At 34.3% G+C, this 15,483-nt stretch overlaps 1 protein-coding gene across 1 annotated transcript in view; it reads left to right on the top strand.

Annotated features, from left to right (window-relative positions):
• LOC137622281 (solute carrier family 25 member 16-like) overlaps nucleotides 1-15,483 on the top strand; it is a 41,969-nt gene that overhangs the window by 7,191 nt on the left and 19,295 nt on the right. Inside the window, exons 2-4 of the mRNA XM_068352838.1 lie at nucleotides 9,792-9,884; nucleotides 11,483-11,616; nucleotides 14,951-15,145. Of these exons, the coding sequence (XP_068208939.1) occupies nucleotides 9,792-9,884; nucleotides 11,483-11,616; nucleotides 14,951-15,145 (422 nt within the window). The remainder of the gene's footprint in view (nucleotides 1-9,791; nucleotides 9,885-11,482; nucleotides 11,617-14,950; nucleotides 15,146-15,483) is intronic.

The following is a 15,483-nucleotide window of genomic DNA, read 5'->3' as shown; positions in this document are numbered from 1 at the left end:
TAAATACAAGTATGATAATTAAATTGTTCTCTGCTAATTGGAGTGTTTGGTAACTGTAATTATTCTTAGTTACCATAACTATGAAGAATATTAATATCAAGGGACTTCAAATTTATGAACCTGAATTCACAGCTCTCTGTTAATAACTGGATCATTAGGATATTTTGGGTTATTTGCTCATCTCTTATTACCACTTTAGAAGTATTGCAGCATCTCTATTCCAAATCATGGCTACATCACTGTTTTAAAGTATTATTATTATTATTATTATTATTAGCCAAGCTACACCCCTAGTTGGAAAAGCAAGATGCTATAATCCCAAGGGCTCCAACAGGGAAAAATAGCCCAGTGAGGAAAGGAAATAAGGAAATAAATAAAGGAGAATAAATTAACAATAAATAATAATAAAAATAGTAATAGCGTCAAAAATATATATGTCCTATATAAGCTATTAACAACGTCAAAAACAGATATGTTATATATCAACTATAAAAAGACTCACGTCAGCCTGGTCAACATGAAAACATTGCTCCAACTTTGAACTTTTGAAAAACTGATTTAAATCATTTAAACGTCTTTGAACCAACAATATTATCAGAATGTTGTCTTTTTTGTCTTGTATTGATTCTGTTATTGTTACCAACACAATTTTCAGACATTTTGTCTTTACATTAATTTTCAGTGTGATCATATATCCTTACAGCAAAAGGATTGTGTAATTACAATTATTATAATGGCTTTTCGAATATCAGGATCACCTTTAGCAGGTATCTGGAATATCATAAGTATTCTTTTAGGAATTGACTGTAGTTGAAGATCTCTCTCTCTCTATCAAATAGTTTATTCCAATTCACTATTTTGTTACTTTCTATAAGCAATATCTGTCTGTTATGCTAAGAAAATTCGCAAAAATATCTCCTAATTTGTACATGGTGAATATTACTTTATGCCCCCCCCCCCAAAAAAAAAAGACAATTTCTGCCATTCACCCTCCAGTATCCTCTTTTCAGCCATGCGTGTCATTATGATGTCGGCACACGAACTGTTTCCTCGTCTCGCAGGGAAATCTCTTAATCGTTTCTCTTACCACAAAGCTTGGGACCAGAATAACGTGTGTCACCGAACCCACTTTTCGTAATTAATCCGATTTACACATCCTGCTTTTTCAAGTGGGGTTGTGGCTCAGCTTGTATTAATAATAATACATTTATAAGCTACCAGGGTTGTGTATTTAAGCTAGTTTTCACTCTCCCCGCTTATGATGGTTTCGTATGAGCAAGTATTTTCTCTACAAGAAAATCACTATAAGGTAGTGCTAATGTTATCCCATCTGCACCTTTATTTAGAACAACCTTAGTCTACTAACAACCATCTACATTAAAATTTTCCGTTAATTTAACCGCAGTTGTTATTGTTAGCTAAGCCGCAACCCTTGCTTGAAAAGCAAAATGCTTTAAGCCTAAGGGCCCCAACAGAGAAAATAGCCCAGCAAGGAAAGGAACTAAGCTAAAAGAAACTTAATGAACGATTAAAATATTTCAAGAACAGTAACACCATTAAAGTAAAATTCACTGTTGAAGCCAGACTTTATTGTAATACAACCTCTGCGCGCGCATATGTTGTCTACATAGCGTTAACATCTACAATTTTTGACCAATTTTACTGTGGTTCGGTAATGTATAAATCAAGAATACTTGTGCTCTATAATAATAAGGCTGGAGGCAGCATCATGTGTTAGATACAAGCACCTGGTGCTCTCGGTAAACCCTCTGTAGCCTACATGCCTAATCGTTCGTACAATGCTGTGGTGGCGTGGCCGTTATGACAATTTATTTGGTGTTCCATTGTTCAGTCGCGTTCTTTAAATTGTTCTATTGAAGATATTATTATTCTGTATTATGGTTACGATGGCCTTGTGCAAACAATATAACCTTCTCAAGTATGTCCGTGAAAGGGAATAGTTTCTGGGGTTTGATACTAATAAAGGATTTCAAGGGCTATAAATTCGCTAAATTTGTCTTGTTAGTAGAAAATTAGTTGTATTTAAGACTCTCTCTCTCTCTCTCTCTCTCTCTCTCTCTCTCTCTCTCTCTCTCTCTCTCTCTCTCTCTCTCTCCTAAGACTAAGCTTTACCGTCATAAGCACGCCATGTAAATTCTTGTTTGTGCCTCGTGTACCTTTTAATGTCCAGATGTTTAGTTCATTAAATAGGCCTAGGCCTATGTAGTGTAGTTTATAGTCGACTTATCTGGGTCCCCTCGCTCGTATACACAAAAATGTATTTGTGTATGAAGTAAACAGAGTAACACCATTCATTTTGAAGTCTAAAAAAGTCACCATGAATGATTTTCTAATAAAAAGTCTGTATGCTCAAGACATTCGGCGTCATTAGTAATTAATCATATTAATCCTATCCCTTTGCGTCAATAGGCGTATGGGGAGATGATGATGTTATGACCACGGAGAATCATATAAAATTATTGACTCATTTTTATTTATATCCATTATATATGAGTACATCTCGATATTTTATTTGAATAGGCTGTTCAATATTGAGAAAGGCTTAGTTAATTTGGGATATTGATTTTAATTCTCTGCTTAAACTATTCAATATAATAATAACTCCTCTTCTACAACGCTATTGGGCAACACATTAGGAAAGTTAAGCAACATTGGGTATGGTCAATATTTGTATGGCCCACCGCCAATTAAATGCCAGATGCTATTGGCAACAACCTGGCGGTACACATGGTTGTTTCCGGAACAATTGTTAGAAAAAGTTGAGTTGTAAGTTTTGAAGAAATTATTCCAAGGGAGAAATGTCTGGTGTACTTACTTACTTTTACGGGTTTATTTCTCGCCCTCCATCAGACACTAAAGGTCTGTTCAGGCGGGCCTTGGTGTGTGAAAAAATAATTTCTTTCCAGTTAATATTTTTGCTCTGTATCGTTATCAGTTATTTCGCTAGCATTTGTATTCAGGCTTAATAGTTTTCAGGTCACTATTATAACACTTTCTAAAAAGATAAGTCTTCAGGTTTTTCTTGAAAGCTGCCACATTATTGCTATTCTTGACATCGAGTGGAAGGTTCTTTGGGAACTAGCGGCCATAATTACCATCTTTACTGTTGTACTTGCTATCTCAGTGTATTACAAATGTGTAACATTTCATGGGGAATCTGATGTGAAACATCACTTATATTTGCTATGTTGTATTTTGTAAATATAAAAAAGTTTATTACAGAAATTGTGATTTGGGGGAGTGGTTGTTTTGTCCACTGACAAGGTGCAGTATGACCGATGTACGATGATTATGGTACATGTCAGTGTTCATCTTCGTTAAAGGGTTCTTATAAGCAATATTAACTTGTACACATACTAGGGTCTCTGATATCAATGCACTCTTATATGGAAATTGAAATTGAACTATATTTTATCTTGTACCTAAATGGAATATCGCGAATAGATGATTGATGTTACTGGAAATCGAACCTCAGTTATAGACCTATTTCAACTTGGACCAAGGATAGTCAACTTAGCTTTGATAGATAAAATTATTTGCACTCTTAGAGTCATTGTATGTATGTATAAACAAAGGGGGAATACACGGAATTTTAAATAATAACCGAATTACACAAGGGTTTAAAAAAAACCGACAGAAATTTAAATCCTCGTGTGTTTAAAGTCCTCGTAGACATCCTTCAAGCCAGCGAGGCATTGGATCTTATCGAGTTAGCTTTCGGGCGATTTCTCCGAAAGGACAGATTTCTTTTGTACTTTCACTTTAATTTTAGCCTTTAGAAAAGCATACTACACCAATTTACCCTTACTATTTTTTTTATAGTTACATATCAAAGGCGCCGTAATAGCTAAAGTTAAAAATCAACTTATCTTTTTCAGAAAGTACGCAATTCTATTTACCCCGTAAGATGGTTTATGTTAACCCAGGATTATCTGGGTATCTTAATATGACTCTGCCTTTCAAGGTTAAGTTCTGGGAAATACCAGCGAATAGACAAACTCGTTAATGGAATTCGGCTGGTGAAAGTAAAAGGGATCTGCTATGGGAATTTCAAGGTCAAGGATAGGTAGGCCTAGCAAATTTGAAAAAATTTGTTTAGTGGTATGCATAAGTATTGGAGTTTCACTCTTTAAATTGACTTTTATGTATTTGCTTTACAAATTCTGACTTTGGGAGGCAATTTTAAATGATTATGGGAAATTTATTAAATAATGATAAAAGCAGTCTATTACTTGCTGAATTTATATAGAAGCTTTGATTATTAAAATGCCCTTTCTTGAACAAGCATTTCCTTTAACTAGATTCAAAACTATTTCCGGAATATCGTCAATTTTTTTCAATTTTTTATACCACAAGCCTAAGTTGGATAACCCACGAGAGTGACGTTGGAAATCGGTAGGTGAAGGTCTCTCTCTCTCTCTCTCTCTCTCTCTCTCTCTCTCTCTCTCTCTCCCCATCATCCTGGTTACTTTAAAAGGCCATCTGATAAGCTATCTATGTTCGAGTGTCTTACACTTTCTTAAGTCATTCCACCAGTTAGTCATACTATTTTTACACTGTGACTACAGATTAATTTCATAACACCAGTTTTGAGTTATTTTCCCCCTTTTTATGGTAATTTATAAACTTTATTGTAAAAGTTTATATTATTTGAATGCCATTTGTCTTTTGTTTAACAGTAAGCCGGAATCTTGGTTGATTTTATAACAAATCCCCACTAGACATCCAAAGATGATGATATTAAGGCTTTCAAGAAGTTGAAAACTTTCCGAACATTTCCTATTTGTGAAGTTATGATAAAGTGAATCTGACATTTCGAGCTGATTTTGTTTTATATTATTATTATTATTATTATTATTATTATTATTATTATTATTATTATTATTAGCTAAGTTACAACCCTAGTTGGAAAATTAGCTCGGTGAGGAAAGGAAATGCGGAAATAAATAAACGATATAAGAAATAATAAACAATTCAAATAGAATATTTTAAAAACATTAAAAGCATTAAAACAGACCTTTCATATATAAACTATAAAAAGAGACATGTCAGCCTGTTCAACATAAAAACATTTGATGCAAGTTTGAAGACAAACATTCCTTTGGTATTTCAGGGCAGGAAAACAACATTTATGGTAAGTAAAAAGGTAATTCTTTATTATTTTTCTTGCTGCATAAAGGAAATAGAGTTGAAAGGTTATTTCTACCCTGCTTCCTAACATAATTGGAAATGAGGAGGTGATTTCCATGGTTCCTTTTGGTGTAATATTAGACTAGGCAGTCAGTTCCAACCTGGGATAGGTGAAAAATCTCTCTCTCTCTCTCTCTCTCTCTCTCTCTCTCTCTCTCTCTCTCATACACTAATATCCCTGGCAGTTTCACCAGTTGGTTTAATCTTGCTTTGGCTTTGCTAGTAATTAAGATTATAATTTCATGCTCTTTTAATATGTATATAAAATCCAAAGCAGTTTGGATTGAAATTTTTCAGTGCCCTTTTGTATTTGAATCGGATTGGTCGTGATTGTATAATGGTGTTAAGCCTGTTGCCCCTCTATACGAAAATGTGATCAACGTTACTGATAGGGGTAGGCCTATTTCTTCTCGCGTGTTGAAATGCCTAGTCAAGGACAAACCGTTAGTATCTTGGAATAACTTGGCGTATCTAAGAAATGTCATTCTGAGTCCATGTTTAACAATCTGTTCGAATGTAATAATGTAATAATCCATAGTTTGCAATTTGGCTTTCGTAAAGGCCTTGGAGCATGTGATGCATTTCTTACAAGCTCCAGTGTCAATCATGAGGACCTTGTTTTTAAACTCAGTTGGTAGTGGGTGGGTTTTTTCTTAGCATCATTTTAGCACTTTTAAGTCCTAGATTACAAAAATTGTTGATGGGCACCATAGGAATGTAACATCTGGTGTTTCACAGGGTAGTGTTCTTGGCCCATTACTTTCTATACTATGTACAAATGACGTGGATTGGCCTAAAAAAACAAGCTCTCTGTATATGCAGATGATACTACTCTCTTTGCCTCAATTTCATCACCTGAATGTAGAGCTTGGATGGTTGAGTCCCTTAATAGAGATCTAGCTAAAATTAATACATGATGCAAATTATGGGTCATGAAGTTGGACTCTAAAATACAAAATACTCAAAAGTATAATAGTAAATAGGTCGAAGGTAATGGCTCTTAACATCCAGATCTTTGCATTGACAAGGTCTCTTTAACTATATACAACTCATTTAAAATTTAGGTTGAGTCTTGAGATTTTTGTTGTTGTTGTTCAAGCTTATCTTTCTTTCTACCGTGCTTTGTGTGATCATTGTTCTTCAGTTGTATGACAAAAACTTGCTGTCTATTAAATTTCCCATTCCTGCACTGATTATCAAGTATTTAAATAATCGTATGGCGTAGTCTACGTTGTCAAATCCACATTATCGCAACACTTCGAAAACAAGTCCTACGGATGTCGAGTGGGAGGAGTTTGTCATGCCCACATTTTGGGGGCTGTGACATTTTGTCAAAACACCCCCGTTCAGAGAGAAGCTCAGGGCAATCCGTGTAATCAGCAGACGAAGAAGAATGCCTATAATCGAGATGCATCTTGGGTAATATGTTAAAAATATCTGTAACTAGTCTCATGTCGACAATATTTGTAGGCTGTACGATGCGAAGCAATTCTCTTTTGGAAGTACGTTTTAACTTCTGATATTTGATGAGTCACTGGATCTAGCTTGGTAGGCAGCCAGTGTAGTGCAGTCCGTACGTGGTCCCTTTTTTGGTAAATTTGGGAAAAAAAGGTTGACTGAGGGCAATGCACCTGCATTGGAAAAACGCCCACATGCACGAGAGAGAGAGAGAGAGAGAGAGAGAGAGAGAGAGAGAGAGAGAGAGAGAGAGAGAGAGAGATTGTCATGCATGCATGCATGTTATAATTTTCTGTTTTAACTTTTTATCAAAATTTGGAATTAAGCTTAGAATAGTTTAAATTCCTATTATTTCTGAATTTGTATTATGCATTATAACTTTTCTCAATGTCAAAATTTAAACTGGTATGATGACTATTTGTCTGTCTTTACTTAACCCTTTGAGTTATAATTTTGTAGGCCTACAGGTTTTCGAACACTGAAAGCTAAAAAGGTCAAATGCAGTTAGTGTCAGTGATCAATAAAAATATAACTTTGGATTAGTGATCTTTTTTTTTAGTTTTTTTTTCATATTTCATTTTTCATGACGGAAACGTGGCCAACCTTTCGAAATTTTAACGCTATTTATGTGGTACAAGTTCTAGAATAAGGATGAAGACTAAATTATTTGTACTTGGTTCTTATATTACAAAATAAAAACATATTTAGAAAGTTTGGTTTTGAAATGAGAAAGGTTTGTGAGTGATTTGATTATCGAAAAAAGTTGTAAATTCACTGAATGAATATAAACTCAGGGTATCTATTTGCAATGCTGTATGAAGACTTGTATCTGACATGAGTCACAGGATATGTGCTTTTAGTCTCGCTTAATTACACAAACAATATTAAGGCCTCTGTATTTCGAGATAAATGTTTAAGTTAAAGGAGAAATTTTAAATGTGAAAACAATTTGGTTTAAGTGCCAAAAAAAGTTCATTTTAATTCTATTAATTTTAGTCAATATCATCATCTGTTACTAGTCCTTCCACGTGCGTCTGTTTATTTTTTTACGCCAGTTTACACCGGAAAATTTTCTTAGTTCGTCAATCAATCGTGTTCCCTCCCCCCCTCCCTTTTACAATCTCTAGACTCATTCTGTTATTCTTAATGCCCATCTATTATCTGTCTTTCATGACCATTTATTTTCCTTACATGTTAGAATATCTTCTACTTAAGTTTGCTCTCGGATCGATATTGCTCTTTTTCGTTAGTGTTATTTTCATCAGTATTCTTTCCATAGCTCTGAGTTGTAACTAGCTTATGTTCTAAGTTTAGTGTGGATAAATTTGTCCTTTGGAAATAGTAAACCACCAAAGATATTTGTACTCCATAAGAGTCATTCTACCTCATCTAAAAGGGGACACCTTTTGTAAACGAATCCTTCCTTAGTCTGAAAGAACAATGGCAGTATAATTATACACTATTAGCGCAGGGTGGATGAATCTGTGCATTTCAGAATGGGCGGGAAATCTGGTACTAGCTGCAATTAACCTTCTGTCGTTAAGAACCCTATGATTTTCTGCTTGGAGAGAGAGAGAGAGAGAGAGAGAGAGAGAGAGAGAGAGAGAGAGAGAGAGAGAGAGAGAGAGAGAGAGAGAGAGAGAGAGTTATTTCCGGGGTGGCTTGCAGTATGTTTTTATACCTTGGTCAAAAAAGGCCTGACAGTTATGGTTGTTTATATCCACATTCTCTCTCTCTCTCTCTCTCTCTCTCTCTCTCTCTCTCTCTCTCTCTCTCTCTCTCTCTCTCTCTCTCTCTCTCAGTACACGATCATACGAGGAAAAAAGAATGGGCTTTACAGACTGTAAATATGATAGATCCTTGTACTTTGTGCATTGTAAAATTGATAGTTATGAGAAAAAGTAAAACCCGTCTCTCTCTCTCTCTCTCTCTCTCTCTCTCTCTCTCTCTCTCTCTCTCTCTCTCTCTCTCTCTCTCTCTCAACGCAATTTTTACCTGTTTTTGAAAAGCTGAAGGTTATTGTATTTTATTGGCAATTTTTTAACTCCGTGCCACCATCATGTTCCGCTTGGATGAAGAAAATTCTAAGTTTCATCCATTTTACCAATGAGAAACACTTCTCTATTTTACGATTATTCTTAGCATAAAAAGTCAAAGAATAAATAAATTTGAAATATATTTTTTTCGAGTGGAAAGTTCCAGAAAACTTTAAAACGAAAAAAAAAACCTCATGTTTTGGACCGGCGCAGGGAATGGTTGGTAGACCAAGGACCCACTTAAAGTGTGGGTCATGGGTAGGCCTATACCTATTGTTTCCATCACCACCATCATTTTTTATATTTGGATGCCTCCAGACCTTCACCAGAAATGGTCGTGTTTATTACTTCCTCCAACGAATTTGGGAGGAGGTTATGTTTACAACTTCTGTTTGTCTGTGAACAACTTCCTTGCCACAATTTTGCTTATACGGCAGTGAAACTTTCATGGATTGATTATGTTTAGACGTGGAAGTGATTCAATTTTGAAAGTCTAAGGTCAAGGTCATTTCAAAGAAAGGTCCACCGAAATAAGTTGCCGTGACGGAGGTCTGCATTCCCAAGAGTATTTCACAGTTTCTCTAAATATGCAGGTATATCCTTGACGAAACTTTGCTCTGCTTAATAGGAAATCAGTGTTATTGTTTAATGAAATTTCAGCATTGTTAAATAAATTTTGAGTTTTTTCAGCATGCTTTGATATTGTAGTAAATCCCCCTCCCCACTGACTATTAGAATTAAAATTTATTGGTTGATATGCATGAAGAAATTTGTTTTATTTTGATGCTTTCTCTTTGTAATCCCTTTATATTTCCTTTATTTTACTTTTACCATTTTAGGGGCAGACATTTATTTCAATATACAGTAATGTACAGTATTAAAGAATAAAGATGCTCATTTGATTTCTTCAGTTTACTATAGACACGACAATTATCTCTTATTTCCCCCTAAATAAGAGAGGAAGAACAATTGAATCTTTAAAAAAACTTTCCATAAAATACAAATAATCTAAATAAAATCATAAAGTATAAATAATCATTCCATTTTATTCATACAATCGATTAATAAACTTTTATCTTTTTTTAGGTGTTGCTGGAATGTGTGCAAAGACCACCGTGGCACCGTTGGACCGCATAAAAATTCTGTTGCAGGCGCACAATAAGCATTATAAACATGATGGTAAGTGCAAGGGATTATGACTCATTTTCATTATGTAATTTGTACTTATGGAATTTTCATTTTTATGCCGAACAATGTATGGTATTTTGGAATTTTTCATTTTCTAAATAGTTGAGTCTGCGTCTGATAGTAGGCCTACCTAATTATTATTATTATTACTATTATTACTATTATTATTATTATTATTATTATTATTATTATTATTATTAAATGCCAAGCTACAACCCTAGTTGGAAAAGCAGGATGCTATAAGCCCATGGGCCCCAACAGGGAAAATAGCCCAGTGAGGGAAGGAAATAAAGAAAAATAAAATATAAAGTATAGTAACAACATTGAAATAAACATTTCCTATTAAAGCTATAAAAACTTTAACAAAACAAGAGGAAGAGAAACTAGATAGAAGTGTGCCCAAGTGTACCCTCAAACAAGAGAACTCTAACCCAAGACAGTGGAAGACCATGGTACAGAGGCTATGGCACTATCCAAGACTAAAGAACAATGGTTTGATTTTGGAGTGTCCTTCTCTTAGAAGAGCTGCTTACCATAGCTGAAGAGTCTCTTCTATCCTTACCAATAGGAAAGTAGCCACTGAACAATTACAGTGCAGTAGTTAACCCCTTGAGCAAAGATTAGTTTGGTAATCTCAGTGTTGTCAGGTGTACGAGAACATAATATATCAGCATACAGGTATACAATAGCTGAATAAATTTATAACATATGTCAACATACAGGTAGTACAGTAGCTGAATAAATTTATAACGTATATAAATGCACAGGTATACAGTAGCTGAATAAATTTACAACATATATCAATGCACAGGTATACAGTAGTTGAATAAATTCACAACATATCAACATACAGGTATACAGTAGCTGAATAAATTTACAACATATGTCAACTTACAGGTATATAGTAGCTGAGTAAATTTACAATGTACAGTATATCAACATACAGTTATAGCCGAATAAATTTCCTTTCCATTAATATGTAATGTTACATATTTTCTAAAATTTTCCTTTACATAAATGATGAAAGAAAGAGAAAAACTGGTAATTACTGGAAGTAAATTGTGTCATGTCACTGAAGGGAGTAGAAATAGTGGACGTATATTATGTACAATATTGCTCAAAAGTTCATGATGATGTTGAAAGCTAAGATAGAATTGTTTGAGGTAAGTGTTTATTAAACTATAGACTACTGAGTATAGTACAGTTGTTGTGTTTTAGTACAAATATTGTATTGATATTTATTAGATCTTAAAGAATTATTAAAGCAGTTCTGCTACACTGTATTACCATAACCTTAACCTGGGACTAATTTTTTCTCTAAAGTGCTGTGTTGTATAGGCTTGTTCTTGGCTAGTCTCTATCTTTGACACACTAAATTGACTTTTATGTACAGTTTCGATCATGTCAGGCATAATACCGTACTAATATTATATAATGCATAGGAGTACTATGCCTCCATGAAATATTGTACTGTAAATATTGCATCATTAGTGATGATATTTTTAGGCAACTCCTGTTACGTTAGGGTTTTTTAATTGGAATGTGTATGCTGTGTTTGTGAAGATAATTATCTATTAATTTCCTTTTAGGTGTGTTCAGTGGTCTTCGTAATATTGTAGCCAAGGAGAGATTTTGGGCATTGTATAAAGGCAATGGAGCGCAAATGGTCCGAATATTTCCTTACGCATCAACACAATTTACTGCATTTGAACTTTATAAAAGGGTTAGTATTGTTATGTTTGAATATTTATTTAAAAATTTTCTTCTGGGCTCCGTTTTATACTTAATTTCAGGATCTTAAATGCTTTTCAGGTAAAAATGTTGACATTATGTTGTCTGTATTTTAAGGTATGAGTAATTTATGTACCTTTGTGGAATATGAATGCCTTAAATAACAAGGTATCACAGTAAAAAGGTTTTATAGAAATTAGGAGAACTTGGGAAATGTTAATTTTTTTTTCTAGTATAAAGGTCACTCATGAATAACATAGGCAAGGGAGAGGACAATTTCTAAGGGACTGATCATGCATTTATATGACCAGTACCTAAGCCCACTATCCATCAGGCTAGGACCAGGGAGGGCCAGGTAATGGCTGCTGATGACTCAGCAGGAAGACCTATGGGTTTACCCCAGCTTACAAGGATGGTGACGTTTGACATTACTTGAAACTATCAAGCTTGACTGTATTTTAAACTCCCGTCCAACAGATTGCCAGACAGTGATGTTTCCAATAGGCTATCAAAAACCTTTAGTAGCCCTGAATATACTCTTAGTATAATGAAAGTGGAACAAATTTTTGTGTGGAACAAATTAATCTGAACAGTTTTTGTAACTTACAGCGCTCATACAAGTGGGAGTGTCAAAAAAATTTAAACGTTTGCCTTGAGGAAAAACTAATCACATCACTGGGTATTTTGTTTAAGCTTTCCTAGGAATGGAGTTTTGTCCAAATACTGTATTACAACATCTATTACAAAATAACAATTCCTAAGAAAGGTCTCATTGGGAGGACCTGTACTTGAGGTAGTAATAATATAGTGGATGATACACCTTAACCCTTTTACCCCCAGGCTCTTTGGAAATTTCCAACCCTTGACCTCCAAGGGGTTATTTTTTCCCCAGCACATTTTGCAGTATATTTTTTTTTAAATGCTCTAACAGCCTTAATTTTTGTCATAGAGAGGTCAGGTTGGTCTCATTCTTTGGAAAATGCCTGAATTTTCTCAAAAAATTATCAAGAATATGAAAAAAAAAAAAAAAAAAATTTGTATAGCATTTTTTTACAAGGACGTACCGGTACGTCCATGGGGGTAAAGGGATGGCTTTTGTGAAATGTACCAGTACGTCCTTTGGGGGTTTTACCCCCAAAGGACGTACTGGTATATTTCACAAAACTCATCCCTTTACCCCTATGGACGTACCGGTACGTCCTTGTAAAAAAATGCTATAAATTTTTTTTTTTTTTTTTTTCATATTCTTGATAATTTTTTGAGAAAATTCAGGCATTTTCCAAAGAATGAGACCAACCTGACCTCTCTATGACAAAAATTAAGGCTGTTAGAGCATTTAAAAAAAAATATACTGCAAAATGTGCTGGGGAAAAATTATCTGTTTTGGGTATGCTTGAGAGAAAAAGAATTTTCATAAGGAGCCCTTTAAGAAGAATAAGCTTAGTAATGTATATTGTATATGTTCAGTTTAAACATAGAGGCTTCTATATAGTTGCATATAATGTTTAGTTACAGAATAATTGATCTACAACTGACATATGATCCTTAGTATATCAATGCTTTGAACTAATTAAGAAAGGAAAATAGACTTAGGATTTACCTTATCAATTTAAGTAATGTAAATGCATTTATTTGAAAAAATTGATGATGAGCCTTGGGGAATGTAGATAGCTAGAATTCCAGTGTAACAGTAATGAGTTAACCCTTTGGGTCTTATTTGACCTGGAAAATGGTACAGGATCATTAAGATACTCCATATCCATATCCATTTACCAAAGGCACTTCCCCCAATTTTGGGGGGTAGCCGACATCAACAAGAAACAAAACAAAAAAGGGGACCTCTACTCTCTACGTTCCTCCAGCCTAACCAGGGACTCAGCCGAGTTCAGCTGGTACTGCTAGGGTGCCACAGCCCAACCTCCCACATTTCCACCACAGATGAAGCTTCATACTGCTGAGTCCCCTACTGCTGCTACCTCCGCGGTCATCTAAGGCACCAGAGGAAGCAGCAGGGCCTACCGGAACTGCGTCACTAAGATACTAAAAATAATAAATAGTAAATAATAAATAAATAATAATAAATTTAATCCAGCAACAAATTCAACAGTCATTTCCTGGCCCTCCCTCGTCTTAGCTTGGGTAGAGAGGGAGCTTGGGCGCTGATCGTAAGTATATATGGTCAGTCTCAAGGGCATTATCCTTCTTTCTAGGGTAATGTTACTGTCTCTTCCCTCTGCCATTTATGAGTGGCCTTAAAACCTTTAATGATTTATACAAGTACTGTATTGCATACAAGTATAGTAGAAAGTGAGAAAGGGTATTTTATAAAATGTAAAGAGTTGATAGAGTTGAAAGGAGGCTATTTTTTATGAAACAGAAATCCTTTTTCCTATGTATTGTTTCCCATTACTGTTGATAAAGCATCATTTAAGGTTAATGGCTGTATTCATACTCATTTACTGGAAGATAGACCATGTCATTTTTCTTTAGTTGTCAGTTTATGGTATTGTAACAAGAAACCTTGAAAACTGTGGAGATAAGCAAGGTTGCAGCCTAAGGTAATCTTATCAATTGTAATTTTTCTAGTATAGTATTTTAACAAAACCTTGAAAACTATGAAGATAAAGTTGCAAACTAAGATGATCGTAACGTAAAATTTCAGCTAGTAGGTTGCATTAGTATGCTTGACTTCATTTAAGGAATTATAACATTTTGTTGTCAATTCTTTGAATACAATACAGTGCATATTGTAAAGAGTTTGGTAGTGTACTGCAATACTGTATTATTTTATACCATGAAAATTTTTATTCCCAACAGGATGTTTGTAGTTTAAAATTTTAGGGAAATGTTAAATAAAATATATACTGTATATATGCCATGGTATCTTGTCATTTAATCCAGTTTCCTATCACTTGCAAAGAGAGGGAAAGTGGAAATTTAATATTTTTATGATAAAAAAATTGCTTTTCATAGGTACTACATATCATCAGCATAAAGGATCTGTATATATTTTCTTCTGGTAATGAAAGACAGCTAGTTTTGATCTTATTTCTGTTTATCAAAAAATGATAGGGATAAAAAACCTAAAAGAAAATGTAAGAAAGTTTGAAGGATTTTTATACATTACTTTACAGACCCTTAAAAATCTAACATTATGGAGCTAAACTAGTGATTTTTGTTCACATTAAGGCACTGAATAAGATATTGGCATAAAATAAGGCATATTCTTCACTTAAAGGTACTAAATAATTTTCATGAAATTTTTCTTACCTTACAGGTGCTGGGTAGTATATGGGCATAAAATTAGACATTTTTCTTTCTTACAGGTGTTAAATAATTTATGGGGCCACAGTGTATTTTTAAGCAAAACAACCTCTGCCATAGCAGGATCATTGGCGGGAGTAACAGCCGTTTTTCTAACGTATCCGCTCGACACCATTCGCGCAAGATTAGCATTCCAAGTCACGGGTGAACATATGTACACAGGAATTGTTAATGCAGCAGTAACGATTTTTCAAAATGTAAGTTGCAATTTGATTTTATTTTGTAAAATTAAGAGCTTTTCAATCTTAAAAGGATTCATATACGGTACTAAATTGCTTTAAAGAATTCCAAAACTGCATGTGAAAGCAAGTACAGTGCAGTACAGTAGTAGCGTTTAAATAGCAGTAAATAAATTTTCTGCATTATGGTAATACCTTTTTTGTATACGGGTACTTTTTATAAGTCATTAACCCTTTTACCCCCAAAGGACGTACTGGTACGTTTCACAAAAGCCATCCCTTTACTCCCATGGACGTACCGGTACGTCTTTGCAAAAAAATGCCATAAAAATTATTTTTTCATATTTTTTATAATT

The sequence above is a fragment of the Palaemon carinicauda genome, chromosome 29 (assembly GCF_036898095.1).
Source record: "Palaemon carinicauda isolate YSFRI2023 chromosome 29, ASM3689809v2, whole genome shotgun sequence".
NCBI lineage: Eukaryota > Metazoa > Arthropoda > Malacostraca > Decapoda > Palaemonidae > Palaemon > Palaemon carinicauda.
This window is presented reverse-complemented; position numbering and strand designations above follow the sequence as displayed.